This window comes from Asterias amurensis, chromosome 4 (assembly GCF_032118995.1).
Source record: "Asterias amurensis chromosome 4, ASM3211899v1".
Taxonomy (NCBI): Eukaryota; Metazoa; Echinodermata; class Asteroidea; order Forcipulatida; family Asteriidae; genus Asterias; species Asterias amurensis.
This window is the reverse complement of record NC_092651.1, coordinates 3153542-3174920: the sequence shown is the minus strand read 5'-3', so window position 1 is coordinate 3174920 and position 21379 is coordinate 3153542. Positions and strand designations below refer to the sequence as shown.

Here is a 21379-nt window from a genome sequence, read left to right as displayed (position 1 = left end):
TTATTTAAAAAAAAAACCCAGTCTTTTTAGGTCTTTAAAAAAACAAACTGATGGTTTCATTCTCGCCAAAGTAGCAAATCATGCTCACAATATCCAACCACAGACTAAAAAATGGGAGTCATGCAGATTTGCTCACAGCATAATGTTGAACAAAAAAGAACCCTAACTTCATGAATCTTGCATAGGAAGGGGGAGAGAGAGAATTAAAAGAAAAAACACCAGGGCCTGATTTCATGGCTCTGCTTACCAAGCAAAGAATCGGCACTTGTGGAACCAAAGAATCGGCACTTGTGGAAGCAAAGAATTGGCGCTTGTGGAAGCAAAGAATCGGCGCTTGTGGGAGCAGGGAATTTTGTGCTTACGTCAAGCGTATTTCACGAGCTAGCAGGGAATTTTGGCTTCTGCGCGCCATACTCCATGTTACTAGGCATTCTACGCCTACACAGCTAGCGCAGAAATTCGGCGCTTACACGTAAGCAGAGAACAATGACCATAAGCACAGAATTAAGCTGAAAGCAGAGCCATGAAATTAGGTCCAGCAAAATGGATGGCCAGCGGAATGAATGAAAAGCATTTTTTTTTGCGGATTGCGACAGACCACACCTTACCTTGCGGCTTCGAGTCTGGCAAAAGGAAAGAATGGAGGAAAAGATGAATCTAGATACCAAGTTGAAAGGGAAATATTTAAGTTGATCTTTTTTAAGATTCTTAATTTGGTATTAGCCCTGAGTTAAGAAGAAAATACATTGTGTCAGGATGACAAACTTCTTGTTTAAAAATCAGAATTTTGAAGAGTCTTGAAGTTCTGTTATGGTAGAAAATTTGTTTAAAGGCACTGGACATGTTTGGTAATTGTCAAAGACCAGTATTCTCATTTGGCGTGTCCCAACATGCATAAAATTGTGACAATTGGTCATTGAAGAAAATAATGACAGAAAAAACGCCCTTGTTGCACTAATGTGTGATTTCAGATGCAAGGCTTCAGGCCTAATGTCTTTTTTTATTTGAGTGATGTATTACCTCTTTTTCAAAAACTACATTACTTCAGAGGGAGCCGTTTCTCACAATGTTTTGTACTATCAACAGCTCTCCATTGCTCGATACAAAGTAAGTTTTTATGCTAGTATATACTTTAAGTAATTACCAAAAGTCTCCAGTGCCCTTAAATATGACTTCATTACTTCCTTTGGAGGGGTTTCACAATTGGATTAAGCATGTCAAATTGATTGTTATTTTGCGGTAAAATATTTCCCCTGCATCATGGTTAGTTATTTAGCTAAAATATGCAAGTCAACAAAAGATCCCCACACAAGAATTACAGTTTTTCTACAAGGAAGCAATCTTAAACTTAAAGGAAAACTTTGCCTTGGAACGGTCGAGTTGGTCTTTGATAAGCGTTTGAAACAGTTTGTTATGAAATGCATATGGTTTCGAAAGATATTTTAAAAGAAGAATAAAATGATCCACACAAGTATCACTCAAAATTGCACTGTTTTCCTTTTACGCCACGAACTAACACGGTTGGCAATTTTATGGAGTCAAAATTTTGACTTCACAAAATGGCCCACCGTGTTTCTTCGCGACGTAAAAGGAAAACAGTGGAATTTAGAGGCATGCTTGTGTGGATCATTATATTCTACTTTTAAATCATCCATCTAACCATTTGCATTTCATAACAAACGGTTTAAAACGCTTATCAAAGACCAACTCGTCCGATCAAAGGCAACGTGTTCCTTTAACAAACTGAAAAGATCAAAGTCAAAATAATGTTATGAAATAAACCTGATTTCAAACTGAAAGGTATAAAACAGGCCTGGAATTTCATCCTTGAACATCTTGAAAAGGGCAAGGCCATTTTCATTTTGTAAAGGGCACTTCCACTGGAAAATCTTAAAGTCAATGGGAAAGTTTTAAAGGACACCAAGGCCAAGAACAGGGGCAATGAACGTAATTCCAGGCCTGATTAAACCACATGAAATATTTTTGATAGGTTCAACATCAAAATGAGGCAGTGCCACTACAGACGGTCGAGGCTCCTGCTAATGCAAAATTCAAGAACATATTATAATACAGACCTACGCAAAGGCAGACTGCAATGTGAAATTCATGACTACGCTCACACAGTCCAACACGATGATCTTAAAGGCACTGGACACTTTTGGTTATTACTCAAAACATATAGTAGCATAAAAACTTACTTGGTAACGAGTAATGGAGAGCTGTTGATAGTTTAAAGCATTGTGAGAAACGGCTCCCTCTGAAGTTACGTAGTTTTGAGAAAGAGGTAATTTCTCATTAAAATACTTGAATCTGAAAAAGACTTCAGGCCTGAATCCTTTTTCCTGGCATCCGAGAAAGCACACACATTTTCGCAAACAGTGGTGTTTTTCTTTCCTTATTTTCTTGCAACTTTGATGAACAATTGAGCCCAATTTTCACAGATTTGTTATTTTATGCATCTATAGCTCTATATGTATGTTGAGACACACCCAAGTGAGACTACTGAGCCCGGTTTCTGTGAGCTGCTTAAAGACCATGGACACTATTGGTAATTGTCAAAGACCAGTATTCTCACTTGGTGTATCTCAACATATGCATAAAATAACCAACCGGTGAAAATTTGAGCTCAATTGGTACTCAAAGTTGCGAGATAGAACAAAAGAAAAAAAGAAAAAAAATACCCTTGTCACACAAAGTTGTGTGCTTTCAGTTGCTTGATTTTGAGACCTCAAGTTCTAAATCTGAGGTCTCGAAATCAAATTCGTGGAAAATTACTTCTTTCTCGAAAAATTACGTTACTTCACAATGTTTTATACTATCATCCTCTCCCCATCAAGTAAGGTTTTATGCTAACAATTATTTTGAGTAATTACCAATAGTGTCCACCGCCTTTAAGCACAAAATATTGCTTAACAATTGTCTTCTAAGAAGAAATGAGCAGAGTACCAGTCACAAACTGTCCATGTGACATGATAATCAAGCTGGTAACCATTTTATCTAGAAAGCATAATTATTTTGTGCTTAGCTACTATTCGTGCTTATAAGCAGCTCTATGAAATTGGGCCCAGGTCTTTGACAATTACCAAACATGTCCAGTGCCTTTAAAGTGAAAATGACTAAAAAATGAATTCTAATTATCAGATCAGACACGAATAATGACAATTGATTACATTGATGAGAGCAGCTGTAAAGGACACTAACCTGAATTGCGATAGAATGTCTAGAAGTTGTAGTCCGATGAACTCATTACGAAGACGTACTCTCGCCTCAAACTCCTCGGTGCTCATTATGATACAATTGATGAAGGATAGAAGACAAATCTTGTAGGGAATGATCTCAGCATTGCGTAGCTCATTAATAATAAGACTGAACCGATAACGCTGGTTCTTAGACACCTGAAATAACACACAAATCAACGTCTTAGATTCAACGAGCAGACTTCCTGTTTTTGCTTGACGGTGGAAAACAGGACAAAAAAGCTGGAGAAGAAAATAGACTGTGGTGAAACTCTGATGGCAGGTACATGTACATGTAGATCAGGCCTGTATTATACTTAGTTTTTAAAAGGGCACCAAGGCATTTTTTCCTATGTAGGAAATTGTAAATTTATTGTAAATTTCAAGGGTATTTCAAGGGCACCAAGGCAATGACCATGGGGCATGGAGACATTACTTTAGCCCAGCAGTATTATACATGCTTAGAGTCTGAACTGATGATATGCATGCGCAAAGTCCACGCACAGAGTCAGCAGCGATGCTACACACCGTACACGTGCAAACGCATAAGGTCCACACACGCAAGGACGGTACATATGTACATGGCGTCCGTCAGGACCAATCACCACACACGCGCATGTAATGGTGTAAACTGAGGACATCCCGTGGTCTGGAATCAAGTTTTTAAGCGACGTCCCCTTTGGTTTTGTACATGAAGCATACAGGCCTGCGAAAAACTATTCCATTAAATTGTTTACTGAAAACATAAATCTTTTAAGTCAACCCACGAAAAAAAAATTGAAACATTTTCTTTTGATTAAATCCTGAGAAAAAGACATTGTTAAATTTCTTCTTTAAAGGGTGTATGTACTCTTTGTAGGACAAAAAACACCATGTCCACAGATTTACACTAAACTTACACAGTTTGAAGATAATGATAGTAGAAAGCTTCCCTGAAAATATTACATGCTGAGGTGCTGTAGTTTTGGGGTTATAAGTAAAACAATGTCATGAAAATAATTTTTGTCTCATGAGACAAAAATTATTTTAAGCATTAACAAACGTATTTTCATGACACTGTTTTACTCATTTCTCAAAAAACTACAGCACCTCAGTAAGTAATATTTGAAGGGAAGCTTTCCACTATCATTATCTTCAAACCCTGTAAGTTTAATATAAATCTATGGACATTTTGAAAAAGTACCCAAATCCTTTAAACGCAGTTGGCCAAAAATGAACGTGAAAATCATTACACACAGAGTTCACATTCCTACAAGACGCGAGGGATGCTAAACAATTACTGCACAAAGCATCTATCTATAGCAGTTCAACATCTCCTCTATGAATAACCTCCCAATTCAAAGCCCTCAGCGCTTCACACAGAAAGCTGGTTTGTTTCCGAGGCAACGGATTATTTGATACCAATAAAGAAATTGCAGGAGCTGTTTCCAGGTGTTCTTTTTCCCCTCTGGGATCATCGGATTTCTCCGGCTTAACAAAAAAAGGATGTAAGGCACTGTGTGATGGGGTATCATGCTGCAAGACACATCACCTTAGGTGGGGAAGAGGGACTGAGTGCTATTCACACGACAACAATTTAACTGGGGTCCCTTGCTTTATTTTAGCATGGTTGTTAAATATAATAATGTTAGACAAGATTTTGCAAGAGAACTTGGACAGTAAAAATAAAAAATTGTTGTAATTTTGGAAAATTTTACAACCATGCTTCAATTTAGCAAGGAACCCTTGCTAAATTACTCCTGTGTGAAAGGGGCTTTAAACTACCTTGTTTACTGGCTAGTTTGTCCTCTTTGTAAATACCGAGTAACAAAAGGGAAGTTGTGAGCGAATCAGAGCTATTTGAATTGGTGAACGACACCTTTTGGCCTGTAGATAATGCATGTGTACTATTAATAGAAGTGTGTTGCTGGTAAACATGCTGAATATTGCCCTGTTATTCCTATTTATAATGAATGAATTTGATTTAATAATCAAAATAATAACAACTAGTTCAGGCCTGTATGCTTCGTTTGAAAGGGCAAGGGCACCGAGGCGTGTTCTCCTTGGTAATGGGCACCCTTTTAAAGGGCACCAAGGCAATGACCAGGGGGCATGGTGGCAATTTTTACAGGTAAACATGAAGAATACTGCCCTGTGATTCCTATTTAAAATGAAGGAATTTGATTTAATAAAAATAAGGATTATAACAAGTTCTTATAGCGCAATTTCACAATATTGTCTCAATGCGCTTTACATTATAGTTCCGCTTGTGCAATTTCATGAAGCTGTTTAGCAGAAAATACTGCTTGACAAATTTCTTTGGTAAGCAAAAATTGAGTGAGGCACCACTCACAACAATGTAAACTTAATGTAAATTTGGCTGGTTACCTGTTTATATTACTTTTTTGTGCTTAGCAAGTTGTTGTGCTTACAGGCTTTATGAGATCGACCCCTAGTCATTGGGCCAATATTATTACTTTAATCTTGAGCTGCTGTGGCGCTCCATTGGTTTGTTCAACCATAATGTCAACCTCTACCCTCGCAGTTACCCAATCATCATTAAACGGACATCACTGCAAACTTTTAATTTAGCTTCCAAATCCATCTCTGTTTTCCAATTAAAATGACATCTTATAACTAAAACCCTTGCTTTCGATCAAACCAATGCTTTGTCTGGTCTTTTTAAAACATCCCCATGGCAAGTTGGAATAAGAAATAAGTCCGAAGTATAAAGCCTGCCACCCACACACAATCATTCATCCAATATCTGTCACACGACTGATCCAAGAATAACCTTTTACATACCTTATAATTTTCCAGAGCGTCAATGGCAAGCGTGTGTCCCAAGTCATTGTATAAGCACAGTGCGGATAGGAGCTCAAATACAGCCTTCTTGACAAGAGTGTTGTTGGTGTCGAGAGCTACGGGCAAATAGAAAAGATTTCCGGTCGTTAAAGACACTGGACACTATTGGTAATTGTCAAAGACCAGTCTTCTCACTTGGTGTATCTCAACATATGCATAAAATAACAAACCTGTGAAAATTTGAGCTCAATTGGTTGTCGAATTTGCGAGATAATAATGAAAGAAAAAACCACCCTTGATTGATTTCGAGATGCTTGATTTTTAGACCTCAAAATCTAATTCTGAGGTCTCTAAATCAAATTCGTGGAAAATTACTTTACTTCAGAGGGAGCCGTTTCTCACAATGTTTCATACTATCAACAGCTCTCCATTACTGGTTAAAAAGTAAGGTTTTATGCTAATAACTATTTTGAGTAATTACCAGTAGTGTCCAGGTCTTTAAATATTGCTTTAAAATTAATCTAATGAAAGATGACCTTCCGACTGTATTGGGAAGAAAAATACTTTTATAACACAGTGTTGTTGATGTATATATTTATAGTTTTTGTCTTATATCCCGCAAAAATATAAATTGCACACCAGTTCGATAACTTCCCAAATTTAAAAGTTATGACTGATTTATAATTTGCTTTATCAAATTGCGTACCACCATCAATGTACACATGATATACTCAGTACTTTCCTGAGTTTTGTGAAAAACCACAGGCAAATCACTCGGGTGTGGGATTTTATTAAAATATCGCCAGACACACAAGGCATGAAGGTCACTTCAAGGTGTGGGCAACAGTCAACTGTTTTTACTGGGGCCGTAGCCATCTACTCCTGGGGCTGAAACAGAGTTACCCCCTTTACAGTCCAAACGGATGTAGGCTTGGGTATCATCCATCAGAAGTCTGGTTGGTAGAGCAGAAAGCACTACCTCCCAATCTTGAAAAATATTTGGTAAGCTTTATTTAATTGTGCTTACTTGCTTTTGGTGCTTAAAGCCATTGGACACTTTCTGAACAGAACAAAAATTAAAAGTTCACAGATTTACAAATAACTTTACAGGGTTTACAGAAGGTAATGGTGAAAGACTTCCATTGAAGTATTATTCCATGAAATGCTTTACTTTTTGAGAAAACATTAAAACAATAATCAATTCTCGATATCGAGAATAACAGATTTATTTTAAACACATGTCATGATACGTGAAACGTGCGGAAACAAGGGTAATATATAAGTTGTGATACAAAAAGTGTGGGCCTTTGGACAATACTGTTTACCGATGTTGTGCGATTGCTTTAAGCAGTTCTATGAAACTGAGCCCAGGGCAGAATATGGTTGGAACTCAACCACCATGACCATTTCCGAATGTAATCGACATCTTTGAACAATTGTGTGAAGTCTGGTTCTGTAGTACAGACTGGCTGTGGCATCTATGTTCAGTGGCCCCTGCAATGTATCGTCACATTATCTAATGACCCAAGAAACGTCAATTTCATTGAATAGTAGCGAAGTTTGTTTGGGGTAACAAATTTGCTTCTACATCACTACCAGTATATCAATCAAATGGATTTGTCACTTTAGTACTGGCCTGGATTTTTAACCCACAGCAACTGCCCATGGCACCACAGCAATAAGCCTTTTTGAGGTATGGCAGACCTGATAGGAGTGTAGTGTTTGGCTTAGGTGTTTACACACAAAGTTACCCAAACCTTATAAAGTTTCCAGCTGTAACAGTATGTGGGAAAATTACTTCTTTAAATGGCGGATAGTTAATGTGCATTGTTATAGGCATAACATGGGAGGGGAAATAATTGTTTGAATCGCTATGGTTGGAATGTCCCGTCATGCATTTGGGCTGCTTTTGTAATGGGTCTCGTAGAGTACACTATAAAACCAAAGGAATTTTATATTGTGGTTGAGATTTGCGTTGCGGGTGCTGAGAAGGGTACTGTTTGGGTGTGAACCAGCGGACAGCTAGGCCAGCGTTGAGGCTGTGTCGTGTCGACCCGTCTAGCACGGGTAGGGGTCCGGCGGGTGTTTTATAAGGCCCATCAGTAACGCAAATCCTCCCGGGAATCTCGGACCCAAGGATAAGCGGTGTCGAAGCCAAAGGCATTGTGAGTAACTTTAAACTAATGTTTAATTGTGTCCGTCATATCTCAAGAAAGCTATAATGATGTGACTGTGGTACCCTTTGCATTACGTTCAACTCAATTCAATAACAAGAAGTAACTATTAATGTAGGGTGCGTTCGATTAGCTTCCCCGGGTCGACCCCGGTGTGTGTCGTTTTCTTTTTCCAGGACGAACGTGTGCAGATAATTACCCACGTTCGTCCTGGGAAAAAAAAACGCCACACACCGGGGTCCGACCCAGGGAAGCTAAACGAACGCACCCACTAAATAGTTAACTTTTGAGGGAGTGTTGGCTCTGAAAAGAGCCAGTGTGGTCTCAACCTTTCGAACAGTATACTCTGCTCGTCTTCAATAAACACTTATTTCATGATGGCACGCACAAAGACAAGTACAGCTTGTTTAATAAGTAGGTGTGAATAGCAAATGTCACATACCAAAAAAACAGAACAAAAAACGCAACAAAAACTCAACCATCGAAAATATCAAGAATTCTTTAAATCATAGAGCATTACACAATCATAGACAACATTTATGAAAAAATTGAAGCATCGTGGTTAAAATGATGCTTTTCCCTATGACTGACAATGACTTGGACATGACCAGGACAAATCAATGACACAGACCAGATAGAGGGATGTAAGATGACTGTTGTACCAACGTATCAAAATATAACAATAATTGTTTATAACTTCTAATTTGGGGGGCTAATCATCCTTACTCGTAGCTAAGAGCTGAATGGACTGTTCCGGCTTTCCACTTAGCTCCGCCCACCGCGCACGTGAGCAAGACACGTGTACGAGCACTCCCAATGACATTCTGCACGATTCTGCCGCGCGTGCCAAATATACGCGAGACCGAGTTTGTCCGACCACAATCATTGCTGTGATTGGTCAAATGGGTGAACGCGCACAGTTTGATTGACAGGCCGGATCGGTCCATTGCGAAGGACGCGGCTACAACGTGTTCGAGAAGCAGGCATGCAAGGGCGCATTCAGCTGCCACCCACATCAACCCATTATGACCATGGAGGAAAACTGGATACTCTGGAAAACCCTGGTGGCATAACAGAGAACCAATGCACAACTCAACTCACATATGTCCCTGGCCGGGAATCGAACCGGGTCACCTTGGTGAGAGGTGAGCGCTTTAAGGCCGGTTTATAGTCGGTCGCGCGATGGTCGCGCGACGGAAATCTTGCGCGCAATCCTAAGACTGAGGCCTAAAAACCGTGTCTTTTTATGATCGCGCGTCTAGATTTCCGACGCCCGACCATCGCGCGACCGACTATAACTCGGCCTTTATGCACAAGCCAACCGTGCCACCATCAAAGAGGCTTGATATAACAAGAAAACTATTTTGTTGAGTTATTGTTGAGTAATTCCAAAGGTATGCCCTCCCTGTATCTGAGTACGGAGAAAGAGTCCTATATAGGGCTAGAGTGATGATTAAATAGAACAAGTTTGTTTCTAGTTATGAATAAAACCAAGAAAAATCTTTGCATGCTTGCTCATTAAAGAGTCAATGACTAGTCTTCACAGTTGGTGTATCTCAACATATGCATAAAATAACAAACCTGTGAAAATTTGAGCTCAATCGGTCGTTGAAGTTGCGAGATAATAAAAAAACACCCTTGTCGCGCGAAGTTGTGTGCTTTCAGATGCTTGATTTCGAGACCTCAAATTCTAAATCTGAGGTCTCAAAATCAAATTCGTGGAAAATTACTTCTTTCTCGAAAACTACATTACTTCAGAGGGAGCCGTTTCTCACAATGTTTTATACTATCAACCTCTCCCCAATGCTTGTAATCAAGTAGGGTTTTATGATAAAAATTATTTTGAGTAATTACTAATAGTGTTCACTGCCTTTAAAGCGTTACAAGTCTCCTTTAAAAAAACCAATGGTCCACACTGACTAGAGATTAAAAGAACATAAAATGGCCCTTTTCCAAGAGACACCCTCCAGTGTGAGGAGTACAGCGTGTGCAGTCACAACAAACTGACCCAGAAAGATAAATCAATTTTTGTCAATCATCTCTTTCACCATACTCCGATGAAACGATATAAATCAACTCTCAGGTATCATGGCCCTGTTCTAGTCAACTGTGCCTTCAGGAAGCGTGAGACACCCCTAACTAGTTACTATTAGCGCTTCAAGAAGGCAATACAGTCTCATTTTACCACCGAGTTGTTTCAGGCCTTCCAGCAACATGTAGTGAATAACCTGCTTTAAATTAAAGGCACAGGACACTATTGGCAATTACTCAAAATAATTATTAGCATAAAAACTTGAAGTAGAATAGTTTAGAGGGAGCCATTTCTCACAATGTTGTTATACTATCAACAGCTCTCCATTGCTCGTTACCAAGTAAGTTTTTATGCTAATAATTATTTTGAGTCATTACCAAGTGTCCGAACCTTACTTGGTTATGAGCAATGGAGAGCTGTTGATAGTATAACAACATTGTGAGAAATGGCTCCCTCTGAAGTAGTATAGTTTTTGAGAAAAGAGTAATTTCTCACTCAAATCATAAAATACTTCAGGCATGGAGCATTTTATTATGCATTTAAGAGAAAACAAATTTGTGCAACAAGGGTGTTTTTCCTTTCATTATTCTCTTGCAACTTATATATTAAATCCAAATTTGTACAGGTTTGTTAATTTATGCACATGTTGGGATACACCAAGTGAGAACACTGGTCTTTGACAATTACCAAATGTGTCCAGTGCCTTTAAGATTTATATTGGCTGCAATGTTGTTCCGTTGCATTATTCTGCCTATGGTGAACCCTCTTCTTGTTTGTAAGGGTTTCAATAGAATGAAGTGTCTTGCCAAGCCATAAAAAGGCAGCCAAATATACGCATGAATGCTTCAACTAGAAAATATGCCAAGAAGAAATGGGGCAAGAAACAACGTTCGTGAAGAAATAGGCTCATAGGCTAGAAGGCTGCATGAATAATTTGTATGGGGCTTTTCTGCAGCTAGCTTTGTGATGCTTTGCGTGTATGTGAATGAAGTAAAAGGCAATTCAACTATCAAAATCTCATTTTAATGGATTTCAATCAGGTCTCACCCTTAACACTAAGCCCGAACATTGTCTAGTAAAAAACTGCTTTGGGCCCAGGCTAGTAAACACCACCTCTCAACTTGCCCAGTGGGTTATTAAAAACTGTGCAACCTACTTACGTTTAAAATACTCTGATTCTTTTTTTCCATTCATATGTGAATACACCTTTTAAATGTGTTAATTTTTGAGTGTTTGATGAGTGCCACTTTATTTGCCTATTATACTGGTTGTGATTGCTACCGTTAATACATCAGAAATATGTTTAAAACTTCAGGGCTACTGAAAAATGGACCCTTCCCATGAAATATGCTAATCACATTCACGCACGCGTACGGACCCTGTTGGTTGGCAAACGCCATAGAGTTGTGCACTAAGTAGACGCGTAATCGCGTCTGCGTCACGCACCCATTAGCCGTGTACAAAACAGCGCGATGTTCCCTTATTTTGCCAACCAAAACGATGTGCAATTTACATATTTCACGGGAAGGGTCTATTGTGTGATCAAGTTAAAACCAAGGTTTATCAATATTAGCCCGGTTGGCTACTTAACAAAAAGCTCAAGTACAAGGCATGCAATGATTTGAACTACCGTGGATGAAAATTTATAGCATTAGCTGGTTGTATTTTTTATTCATGTCGCTTTTATTACAAACTTGTTGTGTCATGTATTATGTTCATCTGTCTGTTTGTCTGTCTGTCTGTCTGTCTGGTTGTCTTGTTTTCTTGTTTGTCTGGCTGTTTACTCTTACTTAAAGATATGTTTTGCTTTACTCCGTAATACATGTAACTGTTGTTATTACTTTATAAATGTATTCTTGACTTGAATTGAATTGGGTTGAAAATTCATAATACATTCCCTTTTTCAGAAATCCACAACACCTTTGCACTCAGTTGCTTGCTTATATTTATTCCTATTAGCCCCTAGTACCTACAAAATACCTTCAGAATGTTTGACACAAACCATAGAGGCGCAGACCATACACAAACACACCCACCCATTATACATGTGGACCCCAAATACCTCTACATTCAATTGGATTTGCCTAATCCTTATAACCCTAGACTGTTGTGATTCTTCCATCTGACCTACTTATTCAACCAGCCATCTGGGATAACAGGGCTGCACACACAGGTGCAAATTCGTGCACAGTTCGGCTAGTACATTAGCTCCAATAAGCAAGATCATTTTGCTCGTCCAAAAGCATGACATAATTAGAAATGCCCAATTGGCTTCAGTTCCATAAGTGCTCGGTTTAAACATGGAGGTAGTAAATACGACTTTAATGAGCTCCTAAACATAGTTTTCAAAACTAGTTGTGACATAATGCAAATAAATTGTTTGCAAAAATTTGTTTGCTTTCAAGATATTTAAAGGCACCCTCCTTTTGTGACTAAAGCCTGTTTCACTAAGAGATGGTCCTTTGCAACGAAATCATATCGGTGTAATAAAATCGCAAATTTGTATCGTGTGAACTAACAACCAGGATCAAAACCTCCTCAAAAAATTGCAGTCCTGCTTAGAGTCGCCATGATCAGTATGTGAAAAGACACATGGCATGATTACTAAGGTCCTGAACATGCACAACCATCACCCATGCAAAAACTATATCACCCAGCAGAACAAAAAAATGTGACTATGTTGAAAATTAGAGATTGCTTTCCTCAAAGTTTTCATACTATGACCAAGAAACTTCCGATCAAGAAAGCCTTGTATTTGGCTTTTCCACTTGCAATTTCCAACAAAAAGACTAAAACAAATTTTCCCATTTGGAGTTTGGAGTTAGCTCAGTGAGTGTTTTTTTAAGGGAATCAATGTGTGGTGAAGAGGTTTAATCCCAACGAGGCCTGGTTCTTGATAATTTTACCGAGACAAAGTCAAGGTAAATTATCAAGAACCAGGCCTCGGCGGGCTTGAACCACTAGTTGAAAACCGATTCAACACACTTTGATTCCCGTTCATAAATACCTTTTTGGACATCAAAAATTTTTGGTCAAAAAGTAACATAAATGCAAAAATTATAATTGTTCAATGATTTCTTTCAACACAACACCCCTCCAGCTATGAAATGGTAAAGCCCTCCGCCGCCCTTGGGTAAACAACTCCTTATAAGGGAATGCTGTGCGCGTGGTGCGTATCGCGTGAGGTGGCACAACTGTTTCAGCCATTGCTCTCAACCAACAGGAATGGAGAAACTGTCTTACAAGAACAGGTGCAAGCTCGCGTGTCACCCCCATGTTTCAACACTTTTTACTGGTCATAAACAAAGGTTTATACACACCCACATGACACGCTCTCCACCAATAGGAAAAGTGAAACTGTCTGAGGTATTTATGAATCATTGTTTTCATGTCATGCAAAATGTGTAATCGAGTTTTCACTGTTTTCTCCTGACCCAGAGGCCGATCGATCTCAAAATTCTACAGGTTTGTCAGTTTATGTATATAGGGTGGATTACATAAAGTGCTTACAATACAGTGCCAGCAAATGTTAGCAAAATTTATTGTTGAAATGTTCCCTTAACTGTGAAAAAAAACCCAGGTAATACATTTTTAATTGGTTTTACACTGGTAAAACCAACAAGCACTGTATACCTTAGTTCTTTTCCAGAGTGTTGTGATAACAGACCAGCAGGAATATTTTGGGGGTGGGATTCGAACACAGAACCCTTGTCATTCAGGCAACAGATGTTTTACTAAACTAGACCACCGAGATTGCCCGGTAGATACAACTAATTTATTTTTGTTCACAGGACCCGGGAAAGTACTGAGTATACACACATTGGTGTACGGGTAAAACCACTTATATTCTTTATCCCCAATGCAAATTTAACATCTATTTAGGTCTAGAATGGAACATGTTTTGGGTTTGAATCCCATCCGAGTAATACAACTTGATTTCTTTTTACAGGACTCGGGAAAGTACCAAGCGTACAGTTCTTTACACACATCCGTGTAAGGGTAAAACCAAATTATGTTCTTTATCCCCGATGCAAATTTTACATCTATTTAGGTCTAAAATGGAAAATGCTGTGGGTTTGAATCCCATCCGAGTAATACAACTTGAGTTTTTTTCACAGGACTAGAGAAAAGAGAAAAGTACTGAGTATACAGTGCTTAACACACACCGGTGTACAAGTAATAACCAAATAGTATTCTTTATCCCTGATGCAAATTTAACAACTAGAATGGCAAATTTTGTGGGTTCGAATCCCACCCAAGTAATACAACAGTCCACAGGACTAGGGAAAAGTACCGAGTATACAGTGCTTTACCCACGTCAGTGTGTGGGTAAAACCAGATAATATTCTTCCTGATGCAAATTTAACATCTTTAATGTCAGTAGGATTTGAAACTTTGCAAGGTGGAAATACAATACAGTATATTATTGTTAAGGTTTGCACTAACACCATGTATTATGTTAATATCTAATTGAGTTGAAACATACGGTTCTTTTCAGAACCACCCCAACTCAATTAGAGACTATCATTACATGGTGTTACCACAAACCTTAGTATATCTTTAAGGTCATAAATTCTTTAATAAAAACAAAATTGTCAATGATGAATGGTAGATGACACAATGGTTCATAAACATTTCACATGTTGCAATTATTTTGCAAGTGACATTCACATTGTAATTGACTGCCTAGAGTGATGGCGTTATTGCTTGGTGCGTGTGCAATATCTAGCAGCTATAATGCACATTCATGAACATTATTTTTGGCGTTTTTTTTTTTGTGTATAGGTTCTAGGCATTGTATGGTGAGGTATCAATATATATCAATATATGCGGTAACACCATGTGTGTATCTACTTGCCAGGTAGAGTTTGTTCTTAGAGTACTGTCTTTCTTTATTCTACTACCGCGAAGTAGATTTATCGGATGTTCGTGAGACTTCTCAGTTCTGAAAAGAACTGTCCTGCTTTTAAACTACTACCCGGGCGAAAGGTATAGGAAATTGGATGGGACTACTACTTTAGCTTATAGGATCGTAATTAACTGCACTACCACAGAGTCACTTCTTGAGTTGGTCTCAACGTTTTGACTAGCTTGCTCTAGTCATCGTCAGGATGAGACAAGCTTTTGGGAATGGCTTGATGTGATAATCAAAACTATACCAACAAAATTACATTTCAGCATTTCTTAAACATATTTTCCCCATAAAATTTTCAATATAGAGACACTAATTAATTAATTTCCTTTTGAAACTCCACATTTTTGTAAAAATTATTAAGGGAAAAAATCCCCAAATTCAGTTTCTTGCAGGGAAAATCAATTCATCTTGAGTAATAAAATCACAAACAAAAAACACAAATAAAGGAGTTAAATAATGGAAGTTAAAATGTTAAAAACTAACATAGAATGAAAGTTGATCTCCAATTTATACTAAAATTCAGTTTCATACGATCCTCCATATTTCTCCATATCATAATCCCCAGTCCTCTTAAAAAATAATAAAAACAGCACATTCTACGTAGCCTTGGAATTTAAAATGAAAACTGCTGGTACTGTACGAAGTACTGATGACGGTATTGTGACGAAAAAATATTTGTAGGTCAGAAACTAATCATTTGGAACTACCGTTACAGTAATTTAAAAACCTTAAAGGCACTGGACGCTATTGGTAATTGCTCAAAAATAATTGTTAGCAGAAAAACTTACTTGCTAAACGAGCAATGGACAGCTGTATAGTTTTAACACATTGTGAGAAACGACTCCCTCTGAAGTACATAATATTTTTAAGAAAGAGGTAATTACACGCTCAAATAACAAAAATAAAAACTTCAGCTGTAGCCTTTTATTACGCATCTGAAAGCACACAAAGTAATGCAACAAGGGTGCTTTTTCTTTCATTAATCTTTTGCAAATTTGATGACCAACTGAGCCCAAATTTTCACAGGTTTGTTATGTTATGCATTTTTGGGATGCACAAAGTGAGAATACTGGTCTTTGACAATTACCAAACAGTGTTTGATTTCACAATCCCCAAACCACAAATTCACTCACTAGTGTGTATGAGGTGTAATCATTTTAATAGTATTTTGGTTATAATACTTAACAAAAAATGTTTTTGTTTGTTTGTAAGTAAGTTTAGATGATCTTCCCATCAAGGGAACTCGGCAAACTCCCACAAGGGGATCACCAAGCTGGCAACAGCCAATCTCTCTCATACAAACATTGGTTTAACATCTATGATTATGAATAGCACAAATCAAGAAATTGTAGTTAAAGACACTGGACACTATTGGTAATTGTCAAAGACCTAAATTTTAATAGATTTATAGTAATAATTATTGTATTTTTACTCTTTGTATATATGCATCCGCAATTCAGCTTTTTGGCCGCCATGTTTGCATTTTTAATAAACCAATAATAATAATAAAAGACCAGTTTTCTCACTTGGTATATCTCAACATATGCATCAAATAACAATCCTGTGAAAACTTGAGCTAAATCGGTCGTCGAAGTTGCGAGATAATAATGAAAGAAAAAACACCCTTGTCACACGAAGTCGTGTGCTTTCTGATGCTTGATTTCGAGACCTCAAATTCTTGAAATCAAATTCGTGGAAAATTATTTCTTTCTCGCAAACTACGTCACTTCAGAGGGAGCAGTTTCTCACAATGTTTTATACTATCCCCATTACTCGTAATCAAGAAAGGTTTTATGATGATAATTATTTTGAGTAATTACCAATAGTGTCCACTGCCTTTAAGTAACTAGACGACAATACTAATATTATAGTCATTGTGAAATCAGGGGTTAGCTTGTGGGATTTGAACCAACAACCTTGTGACAGCAAGTCCTGCAGTCAAACCACTTTGTGTAAATATTGCTATTTGTTCAACTTCTTTGCATTACTTTATAAATGCTGCTTAAAGGAACTGGACATCAAGTTGTCAAAGACCAGTATTCTCACTTGGTGTATCCCAACATATGCATAAAATAACAACTCTGTGAAATTTGTTGACTCAATTGGCCATCGAAATTGCAAGAGAATAATAATGAGTGTGCTTTCAGATGCCTAAATTATAGGCTTCAGGCCTGAAGTCTTGTAATATTTGAGTGAGAAATGATCTCTTTCTCAAAAACTATGTTACTTCAGAGGGAGCCGTTTCTCACAATGTTTTATACTATCAACAGCTCTCCATTAATCGTTACCAAGTAACTTCTTATGATAACAATTATTTTGAGTAATTACAAAGCGTGTCAAGTGCCTTTAATGTTCCTAGTAGACACATGAGATGGTAAATTAAAAACAAACTAATAACAAATATGAATGTAAAACAGTAAAAAATAAATACTGGTGGGTAGACATATTTTTTAGAGATATTAAATGGCCATGGGCTCAGCTGTGTACCATTCTTTATGATCTCATATTTGAACAGTGCTAAACAGGTGAAAACCTTTTGAAGTAAAGAATGTAAGGTTATTTGCTAAAGTATTGTGTTCAACAGTTTTGGTCCTTTGTGCTGAAGCACTCCCTAGTCTTTTCAGCCTGGCACTAAAAGCATCGGTGCAAGAAGCAGAAATACAGTACATTGTTAATATACTAACAGATTGAACATGTCCTTGCTGACAGCTTTGTAGCTCATAAAGTGAAAATTCACAGAATTTGGCTTCAAATAACAAAAGAGTGTCAATGTTGTTGTAAGTATTATGTTTAAATGCTTTTGAAGTAAAGAATATGAGGTAATTTGCCAAAGTATTGTGTTCAATAGTTTTGGTCCTTTGTACTGAAGCACTCCCTAGTCTTTTCAGCATTTCACTAAAAGCAGCGTGTGCAAGAAGCAGAACATAATACAGTACATTGTTAATATACAAACAAACTAAAAATGTCCTGTGCTTACAGCTTTGTAGCTTATAAAGCGAAAATTCACAGAATTTGGCTTCAAACAACGAAAGAGTGTCAATGTTGTTGTAAGTATTATGTTTATGCTTTTGAAGTAAAGAATATGAGGTAATTTGCCAAAGTATTGTGTTTGATAGTTTCGGTCTTTTGTACTGAAGCACTCCCTAATTGTTGTTGTATAAGGAAGACCTATACTATAGTCTAACTGCCCTACGGTAAACCCCACAATATACAAGACGTTAAAGACACAATCGAGGGTAACAGGAACATCACTTAACCAGGCATGTGAGTAACTATCCATGAAAAAAAGAGGAAAAGAGAAAACCGAGCAAGACAAACAGAGGAAAAGATAATATTCCTATACTTTTGTACACAGAAAGTGAAGGAAAAAAGAGGAAAATCAAAACCCAAAAAGAGTAAATCAGCTGAAAAGAGGAAGTCTCACATGCCTGCTAAACCTTGTATAGAGTGAGTGTACTGACTAGTTATAAAAGGTCTAGACATGGAATAAACTCGGCATGATCAAAGGGAAGGAAATCAAAATATATAAAGCTCAATTTAGGTCATTATGAAAAGTGTTGGGGGAGGGACAAGAAAAAGAAAAAAATGTTAGCCCACAAAAACCGAACTTAATCCACAAAACCTGACTTACTACACGGAACATGTGGCTTTGAAGGTTATTTTAGAAATTAATGGGACGTATAAAGTGATAACAATAACAAAAACCTGTGACCGAGTTAAGTTCGCGAAACCTGACTTATTCCACAAAACATGACTTACTCCACAAATTCTGACTTATTTTACGAAATCTGAGGCTATGAAGGACATTTTAGAAAAGGGAAATATAAAGTGCTAAATAACAGGAATGTTCAACAACATACTACTGTGTTCAATAGTTTTAGTCCTTCACTGAAGCACTCCCTAGCCTTGTCAACACTTCACTGAAAGCAGTTTGACAAGAAGCAGAACACTGTACACAGTACATTGTTAATATACTTGTAAACAAATTGCTTATAAAGCCAAATTCACAGAACTTGGCTTCAAATAACAAAAGCCTGTTCGGGGTAACCGGTTATCTGAGTCACTGATAAACAAACCTCCGTTTGTGGTTACATTTTATCGGTTCCATTCCCCGAATCTTAAAGGAACATAGTGTCATAGTACATCTATTAAAGGAACACATTGCCTTGAATCGGTCGAGTTGGTCTATAAAAAGCGTTTGTAACCGTTTGTTACAAGGCAATGTGTTCCTTTAAAGCAAAATTCACAGAATTTGACCTGAAATAATAATCTAACAAAAGAGTACCACACAGTGCCAAAGAATTACACTTATGCAAGTCATTTTGATAAGTTGATCATTCATGTAAAAACTACAGAATGTGCAAGCTGCAATGTGCAAAAGTATACTTCAAAGACAATTTTTTGTTTACATTTTATTTTATATCTATATGCAAATTGAAATCCAAATGTAAAACTACATTTGAAATTATGGATTTGGAGTACCTTTTTTATTACAAATCGTTGAATTCACCCAAATCGTATAAGTGTATCCTGGTGCATACATTATTCAAAGGTAATAATTGACACATCGTAGCCTCTACTGATAACCTCAGAAATAGTCACCATTCAACGAAAGATAACGACTGTGTTATCATGACATAAAATTATATCACATTTCAAATCTAGTCAACAAAAACATGTTTCTAAGTAACATATAGTCCCATTCTTAAATTACATATCAACGCTGTTCAGAACTGCAGGGCTAAATAAATCTGCAAGACCAAGGGGCTTTTTGCCCAAAATGTTTACTCGTTTAGAATCGTTTTAACAAGACTAGGTCTGGGCGACTAGTGCAACTAGAGTGTCATAGTGGCGACTTTTAAATCATTGGTCGAGTAGCGACTACAATTTTCAACTACTCGGTTAATCATGCCATCACGGCTACTACAAACATAGTCACAAACTTAACTGTTTGGTGAACCAATAGTGTCACTCAAACTATTCATGACAACATAATTTATTTACGAAACACAATCAGACATCAGTGACACAACCTTTAATCCGTTACCCCTAGTCTTTGCCTTGGTGCCCCTTCAAAAGTTTCCCATCGACTTGAAGACTTTCCATGTTCGAAGATGAAATTCCAGGCCTGCAGTCGTGACACTATGTGTCCTTTTAAAAGCAAGACAAAACCTTTACTGCTTCGTGTCATCCTTCTGATGGGACGTAAGGCCAGTGGTCATGTGTGTTGTGTAAGGCACATAAAAGAACCCAAGGTGAACATATCGAAAAAGAGAAGGGGGTTTGCCCTTGTGTTCCTGGTTTGATTGGCAGCATATTGCGCCACAGCACCCTGTAAACCATTACATTGTGCTATCTTAAAGGAGTAGGTCTCATAATTCAAACGTAGTCCCACATACCTTGCAGGAAAACACCGTATGTAAAAGCGCCTTGAGCGTCACTGAGTGACGGATATGCGCGCTATATAGGTACAAAGCAAAATGGTGCAGTGGCTTTCAACCATCATTTAGCCTTACAGGTGAGCTGATGATGACGTCTACAGACCACAGCGATGTGGTTTAATGGTCTGGAAATTCTAGCCAAGCATCACTGGACTGCATGGCTATCATAACACTGCAAAACAGGCAGGATGGATAATGAATATCGACAAGAGTTTAAGTTATGCATGGCACAGGTTTGACGAAATTCTGTCAAAAAGGTTCATTAGTTTCAAAATAAACAGTCAGGGCTCACCCCATGCACAAACAAGCTTATCGGGCCCATGCGTTAACTGCGTGTGGATACGCGCACATTTCGGCCAATATACAAAACAAATAGGAATACATTATTATTATTTCTTTTTATTAGGGACTACTAATTCTGCTTAGCTATTTGTTGTGATTTTAAAGCAATTCTTTAAAATTGGGCCCATAGCTTGTATCTAGCCCAATTTTTTTTACTAGACCACTAAGACAAAAGGAAAAAGCTACATAGTTTTAAAACTGATTTTAATTGAACATGCACTAGAGAAGATTTATAATGGGTAATAACTTCACAACAGAATTGAAAGATATTTATCTGACTTAAAGGCAGGTGTTGGTTGGTTATTACTCAAAAAAATTATTAGCATAAACCCTTACTTGGGTAATGAGTAATGGAGAGCTGTTGGTAGTACAAAACATTGTGAGAAACGGCTCCCTCTCAAGTAATGTAGTTTTTGCGAAAGAAGTAATTTTCCACGAACTTGATTTTGAGACCT

At 37.6% G+C, this 21379-nt stretch overlaps 1 protein-coding gene across 1 annotated transcript in view; it reads right to left on the bottom strand.

The window, feature by feature from the left end:
* LOC139935778 (inverted formin-2-like) overlaps positions 1-21379 on the bottom strand; it is a 77046-nt gene that overhangs the window by 38712 nt on the left and 16955 nt on the right. Inside the window, exons 3-5 of the mRNA XM_071930358.1 lie at positions 6021-6136; positions 3202-3395; positions 609-623 (exon numbers count right to left, since the gene is read on the bottom strand). Coding sequence (XP_071786459.1) covers positions 609-623; positions 3202-3395; positions 6021-6136 — 325 coding nt within the window. The remainder of the gene's footprint in view (positions 1-608; positions 624-3201; positions 3396-6020; positions 6137-21379) is intronic.